Genomic DNA, 17,132 nt, shown 5'->3' with positions numbered 1-17,132 from the left:
TGTCCTTTTTTTCTCTACTGCCATCTTCGCTCACCCAGGGTGCCCTGGCTGCGTACTTAATTCCCACCAGAGTAGCATCTACGTAGCCCTTTTCCTGCGCGCGCGGGCGCGCGGTTGTTTGTGCGTATGTGTGTTCGCGCCTGCTTGCCTGTAGTGTAAGTTGGGGAGAAGGGGCCTGGGTATTGTAACTCCCTGAGCTGCTGACAGGCTAGCCTGCCGTCGCGGCTCATTCTCACTGCCTCCTAGAGTTAGGAATGATTTCCTTGTTCCTCCTGCAAGGAGTCAAAGGCTGGTAGACTCAAAACCTAGGGGTAGGGTTCGACCTGTCCTCCTTACCGGCGAGGTTCCACCTGACTCCTGATTGGCTCTTCCGCTTGCTTTCGTCACAATCACTTCCTGGTCACACTGTGGACGCTTTAGCTGCTGTTACTTTTCACGGACTACGCGTCCCGTGTGGCTCTGCGGCAGCGGAAGCGGAAGCGAGTACGGAGGTACCAGCTGGTGTCCGTAGGGGGGTAGGGGGCTCCATGAATGGACGCGGCGGCGGCGGCGGGAGCGGCCTGAGCTGGGCGCCGGGGCCAGGGCCGGGGGCTGCCCGGGGCCCGCGCCGCTGTATGGGGGCTGCCTGCGGGCCCTGAGAGGAAGGGCGGGCGGGCCGAATTGGGAGGGCGGGGCCGGGCGGCCGCAGGCCGGAGGCGCGTCGGGCTGGAGCCGGTCACGATGCCCCGAAGGAAGCAAAGCCACCCGCAGCCCGTGAAATGCGAGGGGGTCAAAGGTCAGGGGTCAGGGGCCGTGGGGTGGGGAGGAGCGGGGGTGGGGTCAGTGGCGAGGGTTCGGGTCTGGGTGGAGGGCGACTCCTGAGGGATGGGGTGGGCGATCTGGGACTCCTAGCTTCCCATCAAGGTACCCGAGAGGGTCTGCGAGTGCGGGAAGTACGGTCTGTGAGGGTTGGCTCCCCGGGTGCGGATGATGGGCTCGGTTCCTGAGGGAGAATCTACAAGCCCCCTCCCCTCTTCAGTGGATACCGAAGACTCCCTCGACGAAGGACCCGGGGCCCTGGTATTGGAGAGTGATTTGCTGCTAGGCCAGGATCTGGAGTTTGAAGAAGAGGAGGAAGAGGAAGAGGAGGAAGGTGACCGCAACAGCGACCAGCTCATGGGCTTCGAGAGAGACTCTGAAGGTGGGTTTGGGGGCACTTAAGGAAGTGGCCACTGGAATCTCAGCCTTTAGAAGGCGGGTTAGGTTTAGTGCTTGTGAGCAAAACATGCTTTCCTGCCAGTGCGACGGGTTTAGTGTAAGTTTAGATTTGAGCTAGATTTCTTCATTTGTCTGATGGTCCTTCACTTTGCTGAGGTGAAGTTTTGGGGCCTGGTTCAAAGATGTTATGAATAGTACAGTGGAGGAATCACAAAAAGCAACTGATTACAAGTAAATGCCCTTTTAATAACCTTGTCTTGCTCCCTAGCCCATTCATTCATTAAGAGTTTAAAGAGGTTTAGGGAAGCAACCTCATTCATGCTGGTACTTATAACTCCATTTCACCTGCAACATAAACTCCTTTTGTACTGAGGTTTTAACCTCTACCCTCAAATATCCTTCACAGTCTTCCCTGTGATCTTAGCATCACCCCATCCTAAGTTGCTGCACTACCTATCCACTTAATGCCAATTCTGGAAGTTGCTTTTGAAAGTCACTGAAGGAATCCACATAAAACGGAATCCACCCTTTAGGCTTAGAAGTAGCATTACATGCATTACTTTGCTTCTTCTCTCCAAATTTTGCCTCTTGAGGTAGTATGAAGCTGATTATAAATTAAAAACTGAGTCCCCACTGGTGGATGAATTAGAAAAACGTCTCCGGCCTCTGCCTTGTGTATTTTTGCTTTCTTATCCCAAGAATTACGTAATTGTTGATTGATTTCAATCGGTGGTCCACTGTGAACCACACCTTTTTTTCCATTTCGTGGACCAATATACAACTCTTGTCATCACTGGGTTAGTCCAGGCTCAGAGGTAGCTAATTCATGTTCAATGTTTAGGGTCACTGAATTGAAGGGTGGAGCCCAGCAAGTGGTGAGGCTACAAGTGACAAGGAGGGAGTTTTGAGTCTGGTTCTGCTGTGTTGATGTCTCTTCTCCTGTCTGTCTCACCAGGAGACTCTCTGGGGGCCAGGCCTGGGCTTCCCTACGGGCTGAGCGACGACGAGTCTGGGGGCGGCCGCGCACTAAGTGCGGAGAGTGAAGTTGAGGAGCCAGCCAGGGGTCCAGGGGAGGCCAGGGGTGAGAGGCCAGGCCCAGCCTGCCAGCTGTGTGGGGGGCCCACAGGTGAGGGGCCGTGTTGTGGGGCAGGAGGACCGGGTGGGGGGCCCCCGCTGCCCCCACGGCTACTGTACTCATGCCGCCTCTGCGCCTTCGTGTCCCACTACTCGAGCCACCTGAAGCGGCACATGCAGACACACAGCGGGGAGAAGCCATTCCGCTGTGGCCGCTGCCCCTACGCCTCAGCCCAGCTCGTCAACCTGACACGACACACCCGCACCCACACTGGCGAGAAGCCCTACCGCTGTCCCCACTGCCCCTTTGCCTGCAGCAGCCTGGGCAACCTGAGGCGGCATCAGCGCACCCATGCAGGGCCCCCCACTCCTCCCTGCCCGACCTGTGGCTTCCGCTGCTGTGCTCCACGTCCTGCCCGGCCTCCCAGTCCCACAGAGCAGGAGGGGACAGTGCCTCGGCGACCCGAAGGTAAAAAGCCAGGACTAAAGAACCTGGGACATGGGTGGGTGGCCTTAGGGGGTACCTGCATTCATAGCCCAGGTGTCATTGTCCCCACAGATGCCCTGCTGCTTCCAGATCTGAGCCTCCATGTGTCACCAGGCGGTGCCAGTTTCCTGCCGGACTGTGGGCAGCTGCGGGGTGAAGGGGAAGGCCTGTGTGGGACTGGGTCAGAACCACTGCCAGAGCTGCTGTTCCCTTGGACCTGCCGGAACTGTGGGCAAGAGCTGGAGGAGGGGGAGGGCAGTCGGCTGGCAGCAGGCACGTGTGGGCGCTGCATGCGAGGAGAGACTGGAGGTGGTGCCAGTGGGGGACCCCAGGGCCCCAGTGACAAAGGCTTCGCCTGCAGCCTCTGCCCCTTTGCCACTCATTATCCCAACCACTTGGCTCGGCACATGAAGACGCACAGTGGTGAGAAGCCCTTCCGCTGTGCCCGTTGTCCCTACGCCTCTGCTCACCTGGACAACCTGAAACGGCACCAGCGTGTCCACACAGGAGAGAAACCCTACAAGTGCCCCCTCTGCCCCTATGCCTGTGGTAACCTGGCCAACCTCAAACGTCATGGTCGGATCCACTCTGGGGACAAACCTTTTCGGTGCAGCCTTTGCAACTACAGCTGCAATCAGAGTATGAACCTCAAACGCCACATGCTGCGGCACACAGGCGAGAAGCCCTTCCGCTGTGCCACCTGCGCCTATACCACGGGCCACTGGGACAACTACAAGCGCCACCAAAAGGTGCATGGCCACGGAGGGGCGGGAGGGCCTGGCCTCTCTGCTTCTGAGGGCTGGGCCCCACCTCACAGTCCTCCCCCCGTTTTGAGCTCTCGGGGCCCGGCAGCCCTGGGTGCCACCAGTAGCCGAGCTCTCCATACAGACTCACCCTGAACTAGGTCCTTCTGTCCCAGGGCTCCATGCAGTAGTCCTGACCCTCCTGTGTTTTATACAGACGGACCAGAAGCCACCTTCTCCTTCCTCCCCCGCTGGCCAGGGGGCTCCACACTGACTCACCTAGGCACTGTATGGACCAGCCCAAACCCCATGGGCAGGGGACCTATATGGACCAGGGGGCCTTGCCTTGACTGATGCACTTCATAAGCTCAGTGAGAAGGGCCCTGTATTCATCTCCACTGCTCCCAGGGGCAGTGGAGGAACTGGCTGGGGGACTGTCCAGCCTCACACCTGTTTATTTAACTTATTTCAGTGCTTTATAATAAAGGAAACACTAACAAAGCCATGTCTATGCTGAGTTGGCAGTGACAAGCACGGCTCAGGCTCACCCTTAGCACAGCAGTGTGTGCTGTGATGGGGGGAGCAGGGGCAGAGAGGGAACCAGAGGTAGGCAGCAATCAGGCTGAGTTTAATGATGGGGAGCTGGGCCAGACCGTACACAGACCTCTGCCCATCCCCTTGGCTCATGGCCCTGAGAAGCCAGAAGCAGCCTGAAGGGAACTGTGGTTCCTCCCCAGGCAGGTAGCCATGGTCCCGTGGACTTTGTGCAAAATACTAAATGCTAATTTGGCATTGAGGGCCAGCTCTGGGCGATCCTTTGTGTAGCCAGCCCCAGGATGGGGGGGAGGGGGAGGAGGAGCTGGGTTAGGAGGTCCCTGGCTGAGAGGAGAAAAGGGAACAAGAGAAAGGAAAATGCCCCATGTCTGGGGGGCAGGGCGGGATACAGGCACAGGGCAAGTTTCTGAACATTCTCCCAGGGCAGAGGGCAGACATCCGAGTGCTGGAGATCACAGGTCCTCGTCTCCAATGCCCTCGAAGGCAAAATTGCCATGGACATCACTGGCACTGGCATCTGTACCGGGAGTGCCAATCCCCCGCAGGCTCACAGCACTCAGCTTGCTCTGGAATAAAGGCAGGGTTGGGGGTCAGAGGGCTTGAGCCTCCCTGAGATCCCCTACAAACACCAACCTCGCCAAGCCTTGTGGGAAACTCACTGAGAGTTTGACCATGGACTCCCGGCTGGCGTCCGGTGACTCCTGGAGAAGAGGAGACAGCAGCATCAGAGAGCTCGTGGGGAGGTCAGGCAAAGCTGGGGGCTGGGGGCTGGGGCACCGATCAGGGAGCAGTACTTACAAGCAATGGTGGTGACTTCACGGCTTGCTGGCTCTCTGAGCGTCTCAGGGTGCCCCCCACCCGCCGCCGCAGCATCTGGGGATGGAGACGTGAGGCACTGCTAAGGGCAGGATCACTCCCATGGGAATCCTGAGCCTTCCCCTCCCTCTCAGAAGCGTCAGCCCTAGGACAAAAGGCAGGGAGAGCACAGCCACCGCATACCTTCCTGATACTGCCGCCAGATTTCTTCACCATCAGTTCATCTACCATGGACTGCAAGCAGATACTCATCATGATAGCCTGAGGGCAAGGGGAGAGCTCAGCCTGACTAGAGTGGTCACCCTGAGCCCAGAACCCCTAGGACAAGGGCTCCCACTCACATGGAGTCCTGGAAGCCCTAGACTTGGGTATCTAAGAGAGACGGTGCAATGGGCTCCAGAGGAGGTCTGAGGGTGGGCTCACACCTGGGGGCTGGTGATGGTAACCCACTGTAGCCGGTCCTTGCTCATGAGGTATTCAAAAGCCAGTTCCAGGCGCACCTCACCCCGGCCCCGGCCGGGGCTGCTTGTGCCTCCACTGGGCAGTGGCACCTGGAGAAGGGGAATCAGGTTGAGTTCGTTCTCAGCCTGAGAGACTTGCCTTGACCTACTCCAGCCTATTCCTGAAGCTCAAGGCTTGCCAGGCCTCCATCCCAAAGGCCTCCCCCTCCTACCCCAACTCACAGAGGAGGTGACCCGCCAGCACCGCATGCGGGTGACCCGGAAGGAGCCTTCACGGAGTTGCTGGCCAGGCAGGCGGAGCTGGAGGCTGAGCTCACTGTTGCCTGCGCTCACCACCACCGGACAGTCCTTTTCTGGGAAGTCAGCCACACAGGCATCGAAGCGCAGGTAGCCGTAGTGCCGCAGTGTCTGGGCCAGTCGCAGGAACTGAAACCCAGTCACCATGGGGGCGAGTCAGGAGGGGAAGCAGGACCGCCCAGAGGAAGCAACCCCTTGGAGGGAGACGGGGAGGTAAGGCTCACCTCCTTCTTGGAGACCTTCTCCTGCAGTGATTTGAGCTGCCGGTGCTGCTCCTTGGTGACCAGGATCCAACCATGCTCAATGTCTGCTACCGTCTACAGTGGAGACACGGTGTGAGGGGCTGCTCCCAGTCAGAGGTCCAAAGAAAGTGTCCAGTTACCTCTGTCCAGCCTGACCCCTAGCCCCACATCTGAGCCAGCTCTTTGCAGTGAGTATTCTTGACCAATCAGCTTACAAAGCAGGGAGAGTACAGGCTGTGCCAGATGCCCTCAGAGTATGCTAGGAACTTCCCCTTGAATTGGCAAGTAAAAACACGAAAGGAGCTTTCTCGGCAGAGTGGGACACCAGCTCAGGGGAAGGGTTCTGAGGCAGCTCCAAGCTCACCTGAGCATAAAGCAGGTTCAGGCCAACCCGGTTCTCCATGACATCGTCATCATAGGCAGAGTCCCAATAACTGTGAGGCCAAGGGGTGGAAAGGGGTAATGGGGCTAAGCTGAGAGAAGGCAAGAGGTAGAAAGGAAAGGGGGGCAAAACGGGAGCAATGTGGAACTATGGGGTGAAGGGTGATAAAGTCAGAGGAAGCTTTGGAGGCCTAGTAGAAAAACCCAGCACTACCCCCTTGCCCAGGTCACTCTGTCTCAATACATGGCCCCGTAATCCAACCCAGCACTCTCTCCCTCCTCCCAGCCCACCCCTGACCTCTTCCTTAGCACAATCTTATACTCTTGACTCCGAAGACTGGTAACAGATACATAAGGCAGCTCAAACTCTTGCAACTTCCGTACAACTATGGGTTTAAAAAAAAAAAAAGAAAATGTCAAGACTCAGGGGAGGGAAAGCAAGAGGGGAAGCCCTGGGGAAATGCCTGCCACATTCTTGGGGGAGACAGGGAGGCAAATTTACTACTTGAAACAGAGGGAAGTTGTAAAGTCCAGAGAAACTCACATGAAAAGGCTCCATCCTCTTTTTCTCGAACTAGAAAGAGACTGAAGTAGCCAATCAAGTCATCTGGAAGATCCAGCTTTGCAGCCACAGCCTGGGGACAAGGAAGGAAGTACAGGTCCTCAAATGGGGTGGTTCTAATCATCTTAAGCCTGGGAAGGAGTGCAGGGGGCACAGGGGAAGGAAGACCAGTGCAGAAGTGCCTCACCTCCAGGACATCCTCAGTCTGATCTGAAGTTAGCACATTGACCAGAACTTTCTGCCCATTGCTGAGCAGCACCTCCAAAGAGACCTCTTCTGTGGGGACCTGCTGTGTCTCCTGGTTGTGAAAAAACATGGGAATGGAATGGGAGCACCTCCTTGTTAACCACACCCAGTGTCCAGCTCTGACCCCTTCCCAACTATGTATTTCTAGGTCCCTCCAGTGCCTTTATTCTCAGCTGCTTAATTATAAGCTGTGTTTCCATAATTTCACCGGTACAGCAGAAGCCCCCTTCCATGAAACGGTGCCAGAATAACTCCTCTGTACTGACCTGATTAAAATGTGGTGGCCCTAAAGGAAAGTGCTTCAACCTTAAATCTTGGTCCCCCAAGGCCTTACCTGCTGTGCCCGACGCAGGAAACTATTGAAGGTCTCACTGCTCCCAAGCAATGGGTCTTGTCGAACTGTGGGGACAAGAGAATGATGTTCTAGTAACTTAACGGTCTCCTCTTGGCTCCTTCCAGTTCTCTTCTTGGTAGGCTCCCTTTCCTTGGCTGATGGTGGCCTATCACATCTTCCAGCTGGCCTCACCCCACTCACTGTTTGCATAATTTCTTTAACTTAATTTTTATTTTTTGGCTGACCATGCAGTATGTGGGATCTTGGGTTCCCGACCAGAGATCAAACCGGCACCATCAGCCTTGGAAGTGCAGTCTTAACCACTGGATTGCCAGGGAAGTCCCCTGCATAAACTCCCCACCTGCCCTACCTTTAGCTACCATCTAGTTAAGTACTGCCTACAGAACTTAATGTTCATCTAAAGCACATCAAACACAAATGAAGTATGAAGTTTTCCCCACTAACTAAAAATGCTTTAAGACTGTTTAGTATTAGTACTTCTTACAGATGTCAGGGCCAAAACTGCTTTTCTGGTACCCAGATGCTAGAGCATATTTACATGTTATTTACTTTTGCTTACTAAATCAAACAAGAGGCTTCCCAGCAGGGCCTTCTACAGAATCAGCTGTTTTGACTCTCCCCATAATCCTCAACAGAGTCAGCCTCTGTTCCCTCGAGCCACTCACCAGCTTGCATGTACTTCTCTAACTGCTCCCTCCTCTGTTCCACCTCAGCAGGTGTCAGAGAGAAAAGCTTCTTTGGGGGAAACGCAGGAAGCACATTTGCCCCATATTCCTTCCGAAGCTATTTGGAGAAAGAGATATAACTCTTTACATAAACATCACAAGTGACAAGAGGCAATCCACATTCATAATGTTCTCTTGGGCTCCCCTTCCTTTTCCTCAATCACTGCTCCCCTACCGACCCTGTTCACCCAGGAAATGATTCCTTTGGCAGGGGCAGCCATTCCTCTATCCTAGATATATGTCCTTTCCAATCTTACAGTGTGCAAGTCAGCCCCTTCATAGGGTGGGAAGGGTTTCTATAGGGCCAGGGCCTAGTGAGCCCCTTGATTATCTAGCAAGGCTGTATTCACTGAACCCCTACAGGAAGCAAAGGGTTTTGTAATGAGAGTTTATGTGCACAATCATAGCTAAGTATATTCACAAAACAATCTTAGGATTTAAAGGTACACTGCAGATCAATGAATCCATTTTTCAGTTGGAGTAGCTGAGGCCCAAAGAAATCAGGCAGCTTGCTCAGGGTTGCACAACTAGTTATCAGTAGAATCAAGACTCTACTGAATTAAATACAGAGCTCACAATCTGGTGATGAGAACAGAAACAGTACATCACAGACACAGGATAACTGGAACAGCTACACCCACTCAGGTGCATCAAGGAACATAGACCCAAACTGATGAACGGTTTGTATGAATCGGGAAAAGAATTTCAAGTTGCAGCTCAGCTGACAGAAGGAAAGTGCTTTGGCAGCCGAGGGGGAAGGGTGGGCGATCTCTCCATGCACAGGCACAGGCAGGGTACAGGCTGTGTAAGACGGGGCAGAGAAGCAGGAAGGAGAATGGGAGTATAGACAGGGGTGGTTAGAGTGGCAGACATTAAGCTTCCTAGGGAGTTCCCCGGAAATGTCACAAGACCAGACAAAGCACTAAATCCTCCCCTGCGGCTGTGATTAAAAGGGAACTACAGCCTACGGATAAGAGACGAGGCGGGAAATGGAGACGCTGGTGCCCAGGTGGAGGATAGGGCTTGACGCTGCCTCAAGGCAGGGGTGCCAGTCCCACCTGCTCGTGCAGCCCCAGGAGCTGGCTGTAGCGCACCCGACAGTGCAGGACTCCATTCACGTGAATGTTATAGGCCTGAGGACACAAAAGCAGGCAAGCATTTTAGGGTCGCGGTCTGGGCGGTCCCCTTGCGAACCCTGGCCGGAAGTGGCCTGGCACAGCTGCGCTGAGGAACGCGCCGAGATCTTCCGAGGATTGCCAGTCTATCTCCCCCAGAGCCAGGTCCCAAAGCAGAAGGACCAGTCGGGGCACACTCGAGCGCTCGGGCTGCAGTCTTCTTCCCCAAGAGGCCAGTGACGCCCACCAGAGTAGCCGCGGCCCAGCCGAGGGAGGCGATGCGGCCGAACAAAGGACCTACAGGAGCTGGGGCGACCTCTGGACGAATCTCAGACGTAATATAAGCTCCCAGCGAGGCCGTCGGGAGTCGGCGGCCTGTGACCAGGCCTGAAAGCTGGCAGCCAGACCTCGGAGGCCGCTCGGAGAGGCTCCGGCCCGTTATCCCCGCCCCTGCCCGATCGGGCTCCGGCCGCTCCTCACCACGTAGGCGGAGCCGCCGCTGTCCCCGCTGCGGGACTCGGTTTCAGGAATGGAAAAGTGCATATTCCCTGCAGCAGGGCCCGGCCGGGCTCCGGACTATGAGGGCCGCAGCGGCTTTGCACGCTCGCCTCCGCTTCTCAGCGCGTCCCCGCAGTCTCGCTCGCCATTTTTGGGGGTGGAGGTGGGCGCGAGATCGGCGATGGGAAGGGCTGGGAACGTCCGCTCTGGGACGCAGCGCCGCCTGGCATTCTGGGAACTGTAGTCTAGGGTTGGAAGCTTAAAATTGAGATGGCCCTTATCGCGACCCGTAGCCCGGGGCGGGGCCCCAGTGCACGCAGGGGTTTGTAGTCGGCCTGAGGCTGCGCTCCACGGGTGTCTACCCAGGGGGCGCTCCAGTCACGGTGACCCCGGCGGGCGGAGCCTAGAACGGAGGGTGATGGCTACCGTGGCTGTGGCTGTTCGCGAGGGTGAGTGAAGGGCCGGGCGCACAAATAAGTACGTGAGCCAACGGCTCCAGACGGCTATTTCTGGGCCCTGGGTCCCTCTGGGCCCCGTCATTTGGTTCCCGCGCCACGACGGACTCTGGCCGGCAGCGCCTCGGACGCACTGCGCCGCGCACCGTCTTGTTTCTCCGGGAAGAGTGCGTGCTCGTTTCTTTCCCCCGCCCGGCTTCCCTTTGATCTGGCCGCGCACTGCGTCCCCACGCGGATCCCAGGCTCACCTCCCGCTTGGTGGCGGAGCCGAGCTCTGGTCATGCCGAGCCAGCAACCAGCTGTGCCGAGTACGAGTCCCCCCAGACCCTCCCGGAGCCTCTCTAGTTCACTTTGTGCCCTGTTTTCTGATGCAGACTCGGGATCTGGGATGAAGGCGGAGCTTGCTCCTCGGCCTGGGGTAAGTGAGGGTGCCCGCTCAAGCTACCCTGTCGGGCGGTGCGCAGGAGCCTGTATCAACTTCATTCCGCCCCAGCCTCCATCCTCGTTCCACTTTATTTTTCGGTAAAGGCAGCGGATTTTTACAGAGTTTTGTCAGCCTTAATGGTAGTGTGACTCTTGAAGGAGAAACTTCGATCCCTGTGGGCTCTTAGCTTGTAACAAGGAGCTGGTGAAACTCAGGAAGGATTAGGGACCGTGTGGGAGTCTAGTAAGTATCCAGTAGTGTTTATTCATTTTTGGAATTATTGGGGAAGAGCAGTATTGTGTGTCTGTGTCTTAGGCAGGGGGGAGGGAGATGACCCAAGAAGAAAAGCTGCAGCTTCGGAAGGAAAAGAAACAGCAGAAGAAGAAACGGAAGGAGGAAAAGGGGGCAGAAGCAGAAACTGGCTCCGCTGTATCTGCAGCCCAGTGTCAAGGTGCGGGGGCTTTTCAAAGGGCTGGGGTGTGAAGCTGGTAAAGGGATGTGGTGGGAGAAAAGAGGGGGAGACAGGACAAAGTTGATTTGAACAAGTGAAAAGGAAAAGAGGCTTTGGTTGGGGCATAGCTAGTACTTACCTGCCCAAGAGGCTCGGGCACCTCCTTCTTCTACCTTTAGTAGGCCCAGCCAAACACCTGGCAGGACCGGACAGTCAGTTGGGCACTGCCAAGGAGAAAGTTCCAGCAGGTAGGAGTAAAGCTGAACTTCGAGCTGAACGGCGGGCCAAGCAAGAAGCTGAGCGGGCCCTGAAGCAGGCGAGAAAAGGGGACCAAGGAGGGCCACCTCCTCAAGCTTGCCCCAGCACAGCTGGAGAAACCCCCTCAGGTATTGTCCCTTCATTTCAAGATCTCCGTTGATTCAAAGGCCTATATTAGCTGAGGCTTTCCCACCAGAGAACAGCTGCCAGTTTTTACCTTGGTTCGCAGAGTTCACAGTTCTCCCGTCAGCCTCTTCCTACCCCTGTTTCTTCATCTACATTTTTTCTCCAATTTTCTACCCCGCCTCAAATTTCTCTTGATGTCCCTTATGCCCTGAATGTAGATTTCTCTTTATCACCTACAGTGTCTTGAAGACATGTTGTTATCTTCTAGGAGTGAAGCGTCTACCTGAGCATAGTCAGGTTGATGACCCTACACTTCTGAGAAGGCTTGTGAAAAAACCAGAGCGACAGCAGGTAAGAAGTGGGTTTGGAGTATGGCCAGAAAGAGCCTAGGGAGATGGAATAGAGAGAGGAAGGTTGCTTGGGGCAAAGTGAGACCTTGGAAAAGGATGAGTATTTGGGTCAAAGCGGGCTCACTGTCGTCTTCCTTCCCAGCATCATCCCACAGTTTTAAACTCTGGGCCCTTGGTCCTGTCCTCTTGTTTTGTCAAGGTTCCTACACGAAAGGATTATGGATCCAAAGTCAGTCTCTTCTCCCACCTACCCCAGTACAGCAGACAAAACTCTTTGACCCAGTTTATGAGGTAGGATTTTATGAAACTGTCATAACTTTTAAGTCTGAGGAGTTTTAGTGATTCTGTTTTCAAAATGACTGGAACCTGGAGGTTGGATCTGTGGAAAGAAGTATAAACACAAGGCAGAACTGTTGAGGAAATGGGGGTGTCTGTGCTAGTGAAGGAGGTTCATTTTCATCAGAGGCAGGTGGGCTGTAGGTGCTCAAGTTCCCTTGCAAAGTGTATGACACCGCCATCCCATCAGCATCCCATCCTCTGTGATCCACCCAGCCATGGTGCGGCTCGGCCTGCAGTACTCCCAGGGCCTGGTCAGTGGCTCCAATGCCCGGTGCATCGCCCTGCTTCGTGCCTTGCAGCAGGTATGTCCCATCTTATTCCCTCTTATGACCTAGCCTCACCTTCCCCAACACTACTCCAGCTTCTCTCAGCCAGAGTCATCTCCAGGGGAAGATGAAATGACACCATCCTAGAAGTCTCTCCTCAGAGAAGCTTACCCTATCCCCCTTTCAAAGACTTTTTTCAGGGGACATTTTGCCAATCAACTTGTGTACCCTATAGGTGATTCAGGACTACACAACACCTCCCAATGAAGAATTGTCAAGGGACCTAGTGAATAAACTAAAGCCCTACTTCAGGTAAGGATGACCACTGCACGTCTGCTCCCACTCTTTACCTTGTTCCGTCCTTTTGTTGAAGCCTTTTTCTTGCTCTTCTATCTCTGTTTTTAATTTTTCTGTCTTCTCTTTCAAAAGATGTTTTTAAGTGTAAAAGCTTTGTGAGCTGTAAAGCATTGCATGGATGCAAGGTGTTGTGGTTGTTGTTGTAGCTTCCTGACTCAGTGCCGTCCCCTGTCAGCGAGCATGTACAATGCCATCAAGTTCCTTAACAAGGAGATCACGGGTGTGAGCAGCTCCAAGCGGGAAGAGGAGGTGATGAGTATGAGGCATGAGCAAGGCATGCATGGGAGGATGGAGCTGGAAACATATTTGGGACTCCCAGGAAGGGCAACTATCTGGTCTGCCTGGACAGGGGTTAAGGAGGTGGTTGGACTGTCTAACCTGGGCCCCTTTTAGTCTCATTGTTATATGTTCAAGTATCTGGCATGATAATCAAAGGAAAAAATGTCCATTTCTTGTTTCTTAAGTGTCTTACTCCATTAGGCCAAGTCAGAACTACGAGCAGCTATTGACAGATATATAAAAGAGAAGATTGTGCTTGCAGCTCAGGCAATCTCACGCTTTGCTTATAAGAAGATCAGTAATGGAGATGTGATCCTGGTATATGGATGGTATGGGCCAGACCCTACGACTGAGAAAACTGGGAAGTGAAATGATCTGAAGAAGGGACTGCCCCTTTGCCCTTTAGTAATGAGCTGACCATCAGTCAGTGACATTTATAACTGAATCCTCCTCTCCCTTCGCTCCAGCTCATCTCTGGTATCACAAATTCTTCAGGAGGCTTGGGCTGAGGGCCGGCAATTTCGTGTGGTAGTGGTGGACAGCCGGCCACGGCTGGAGGGAAAGCACACGCTACGTTCTTTGGTCCGTGCTGGGGTCCCTGCCTCCTACCTGCTGATTCCTGCAGCTTCCTATGTGCTCCCAGAGGTGAGGGCAGAGTAAAGGGACTCCAAAGTGGAGTAAAAGGGTACAGTAGTGTAGACATAATCTCACCTTCCCAACATTGCAGTTACCTAGAAATCCTAAAACTCTATAACCTTGTTGATAGCTAATAGGAAGAACATCTCCAGCACATTACACAGCATGTCTAGCTATGACAGGAACCTTGTATTAAACTACCAGCCACCACGAGGGAACCAGACAAAAGTAACTTCACAGTTTAGTCTTCCTGTGGGTGGTGCTGTGAATCAGTGGTGAGGTGTTTTCCAAGGGCCATTATTATGATTTGTTATTCATTGTCTTAATGTTGCTATCCTGGGAGGAGTTGGAAACCTTATTCTGTATTGGTCACACATGATTTTTTTTTTTTTCCTTCTCTCTACTCTTCAAAATAGGTTTCTAAGGTGCTATTGGGAGCTCATGCTCTCCTGGCGAATGGGTCTGTGATGTCCCGAGTAGGGACGGCACAGCTGGCCCTGGTGGCACGGGCCCATAATGTACCAGTGCTGGTCTGCTGTGAAACATACAAGTTCTGTGAGCGTGTGCAGACTGATGCCTTTGTTTCTAATGAGCTAGGTAAGGAGGCCCAGGCGGGCAGAAGAGGAAGTTCCGGGGACCTGAGAAGATTTGGGAGGGAGAAGGGAGGTTGAACTACCACTCAGGTTTTAAAAGTACATAAAAGGGTGCACCTCCCATTGCAGATGACCCTGATGATCTGCTGTGTGAGCGAGGAGAACATGTGGCCCTGGCTAACTGGCAGAACCACTCATCCCTACGGTTGTTGAATCTGGTCTATGATGTGACCCCCCCAGAATTGGTGGACCTGGTGATCACAGAGCTGGGGATGATCCCTTGCAGTTCTGTACCTGTTGTCCTACGAGTCAAGAGTAGTGACCAGTGAGTGGCGGAACACAGGGTCAATAAATGACATACTCCCTACACTTAGCAACTCTGCTGCCTGTTATCCTTTTTAGCATCACCACCACTTAGGAGTCAAGACTCCCCAGTCCCTTTTAGCACCTGCTGCGAACCTCTAGACAAACCTTAATGGAAATGTTCTCAGGTGATTAGGTCCATGCCAGTGCTTTGGGGCCAAAATGAAGGTCAGCATGGAAACCAAAAATTATCCCAAGTCATCAACCATTTATTGAGCATCTATGTGCCAGACACTGAGCTAGATATAAGGAGCAATACAATAAGGACAAGTAAGAGTCCTATCCTTAGTATTTAGTGTTGTTACTATATTAATGTTAAATGAATACAATGGTATTTTATTAAATAATCTTACACATTAATATATATTCTTAGTACTCAGTAGTTAACATGTATTGGAAACCGTTGGCCCTTTCTTATCATTTACAGAGATTCATACCATCCTATGAAGTAAGATTTTACAGATGAGAAAACTGAGGCACAGAGAGTTGAAGTTACTTGCCCAGTGTAATGCTAAGTAAACTGGCATGCGATCTCAGGCATTCTGGATCTAGAGTCTGTGCCTTTAATTTTTATGCTGTGTGCTGTTAGGGAGTACTCATCATGATGGAGGAAGACACATGGTATCTACAGTATGAGATAAATTCTACTAGTAGTAATGAACAGAGTTCATTGGAAGCAACTCAGGAGATCTAGTGAGGTTGGGCAAGACTTCACAGCTAACATCTGACCTGGGCCTTGAAGGAGAAGAAATTTCCCAATTGGAAAAAGGATGAGAAGGCAGATCAGCAGAGGAAATAACTTAGACTACAGAATAGGCCTTAAAATGATCAGCTAGTTCCAAATTGTCAAGTCATGAGGTAAAGCTAGAATGGAGGCTTATGTGGAGAATTAGTGATAAAGCTGTTAACATAGGTTGGATTAGGTTCAGATGGTGAGAGTCTGACCATTATGGTTAGCCTAAAAAAACAAGAGTCATCCGTTTTGTGTGTGTATATGTGTGTGTGTTATTGAAAAATTTCAAGTAGCATAGAAGTACAGTGAACTATACGAAGAATCCCCCTCACCAAATGCAGTAATTATCAAGATTTCCCATGAATGCTTTCTGTTTTTTTTTTCCTTGCTGAAGTTGCGTTAGACCAAATCCCAGTCATTATATCATTTCACTCCTCCAAACATCAGCATATCTCTAAAAAATATGGAAACTTACCATGTTATTATACTTATTATTCTTACTATCTTTGTCTAATCCATAATCAAATTTCCTTCATTGTCTCAAAAGTGGCTTTTTACAGTTGAATCAGGATCCATACATTATCTGTGGTTATTATGTCTTTTTTGTTGCCTGAATTATTTCATTAGAGGATGCAACATGGTAAATTTTTTCCCTAATTACATCATTCCATGCTTAGTAGCTGATAATCTTCTATAAAGAACTCTCTCTCATCAGTTCATTTCAGTTGCTAAGTCGTGTCCGACTCTTTGCGACCCCATGGACTGCAGCATGCCAGGCTTCCCTGTCTATTACCAACTCCTGGAACTTGATCAAACTCATGGTCATTGAGTTGGTGATGCCATCCAACCATCTCATCCTCTGTCTGTCATCCCCTTTTCCTCATGCCTTCAATCTTTCCCAGCATCAGGGTCTTTTCCAATGAGTCAGTTCTTTGCATCAAGTGGCCAAAGTATTGGAGCTTCAGCTTCAGCATTAGTCATCAGTTACTATTCTGAATTACTAATTCATACTGGAAAGGCAAGATCAATGCTTAATTTGTTAAATTGTCAATTTTCAGGAATTGATCACTAGTTACTTCCAATGCCATGCAGTGAGAAGTTGTTGAATTTTTGCGTTTTCTCTATAAAAATCATGAATTCATTTTTTTTTTTAAATTGAGCATACCACTCAATCATCAAAATTAAGCAGAGGTTCAACAGGATCAGCTCTGTGCTTTAGAAAGCTAACTGGTAGAGATTAGAGATGGAGAATCAGATCAGTAAAAAAAGACTGCCCATCAATCAAAACCACAAGTGCACCTAAATTTTGGTCCAGCAATTCTGCTTCTAGGAATTTATACATATGAAGTAACTTAGATACAAGGTTATTTACAGCAGCATCTTATTGTCCCCCCTTTTGGCCCCTGTGAGGCGTGCCCCTACAGTGGAAGCAGGGAGTCTTAACCATTGGACCAACAGGGAAGTCCATATGTAACAGAGCAGGACACCATGGGACCTTCCCACACAGCCTTTCCCCTGCATCCTCTGCTTCAGCTCCTCTCAGGTAACTCAATAGTAGTATTTGATGCACATTTCCCAAGTTGTTTTGCAGATGTAAAAAATCTTCCCTCTCCAACAGATGTAAGATGTTAACTACCATGAGCACACAGTTGAAACCTTTTGGGGCGTTCAGGGCTTTTAGGCATGAGCCACTCAGCTCCTTGTATGGCCCTGCAGTAAACCTTTTTTTTTGTTCCAAATTCCGTTTC

At 52.1% G+C, this 17,132-nt stretch overlaps 3 protein-coding genes across 10 annotated transcripts; 2 read left to right on the top strand and 1 right to left on the bottom strand.

Moving 5' to 3' along the window:
• Positions 1-415: 415 nt before the first annotated feature.
• Positions 416-4,002, top strand: ZNF513 (zinc finger protein 513). Of its 3 annotated transcripts, none has more exons than XM_069580313.1 (4): positions 416-491; positions 1,019-1,180; positions 2,153-2,740; positions 2,831-4,002. In XM_069580313.1, the coding sequence occupies exons 2-4, from the start codon at positions 1,156-1,158 to the stop codon at positions 3,655-3,657; spliced, it is 1,440 nt and encodes a 479-aa protein (XP_069436414.1). In that variant the 5' UTR covers positions 416-491; positions 1,019-1,155; the 3' UTR covers positions 3,658-4,002. The 3 variants fall into 3 exon arrangements, with proteins under 3 accessions (XP_069436414.1, XP_069436413.1, XP_069436415.1); XM_069580312.1 differs by having other exon boundaries at positions 462-775; XM_069580314.1 differs by lacking the exon at positions 416-491 and adding an exon at positions 824-903.
• Positions 4,003-4,108: 106 nt separating this feature from the next.
• Positions 4,109-10,043, bottom strand: SNX17 (sorting nexin 17). Its single transcript, XM_069580315.1, has 15 exons — positions 9,737-10,043; positions 9,200-9,274; positions 8,082-8,199; positions 7,396-7,460; positions 7,003-7,113; positions 6,798-6,888; positions 6,552-6,639; positions 6,237-6,306; positions 5,855-5,947; positions 5,556-5,759; positions 5,298-5,423; positions 5,056-5,133; positions 4,855-4,929; positions 4,716-4,757; positions 4,109-4,622 (listed from the first exon to the last, which is right to left on the bottom strand). Exons 1-15 carry the CDS (start codon positions 9,797-9,799, stop codon positions 4,509-4,511), a joined length of 1,413 nt encoding a protein of 470 aa, XP_069436416.1. The 5' UTR covers positions 9,800-10,043; the 3' UTR covers positions 4,109-4,508.
• On the top strand, positions 9,086-14,661 carry EIF2B4 (eukaryotic translation initiation factor 2B subunit delta). Of its 6 annotated transcripts, none has more exons than XM_069580305.1 (13): positions 9,086-10,203; positions 10,584-10,627; positions 10,949-11,084; positions 11,264-11,470; positions 11,737-11,819; positions 12,018-12,109; positions 12,345-12,459; positions 12,659-12,735; positions 12,927-13,029; positions 13,261-13,388; positions 13,527-13,704; positions 14,112-14,292; positions 14,418-14,661. In XM_069580305.1, the coding sequence occupies exons 1-13, from the start codon at positions 10,173-10,175 to the stop codon at positions 14,615-14,617; spliced, it is 1,575 nt and encodes a 524-aa protein (XP_069436406.1). In that variant the 5' UTR covers positions 9,086-10,172; the 3' UTR covers positions 14,618-14,661. The 6 variants fall into 6 exon arrangements, with proteins under 6 accessions (XP_069436406.1, XP_069436407.1, XP_069436409.1 ...); XM_069580306.1 differs by having other exon boundaries at positions 9,116-10,203; positions 11,267-11,470; XM_069580308.1 differs by having other exon boundaries at positions 10,064-10,203; positions 12,371-12,459.
• The last annotated feature ends 2,471 nt before the right edge of the window (positions 14,662-17,132 follow it).

The sequence above is a fragment of the Ovis canadensis genome, chromosome 3 (genome assembly GCF_042477335.2).
Source record: "Ovis canadensis isolate MfBH-ARS-UI-01 breed Bighorn chromosome 3, ARS-UI_OviCan_v2, whole genome shotgun sequence".
In the NCBI taxonomy this organism is placed as follows: Eukaryota; Metazoa; Chordata; class Mammalia; order Artiodactyla; family Bovidae; genus Ovis; species Ovis canadensis.
Note: the sequence above shows the minus strand (reverse complement) of the source record. Positions and strands in the feature narration are given on the sequence as shown.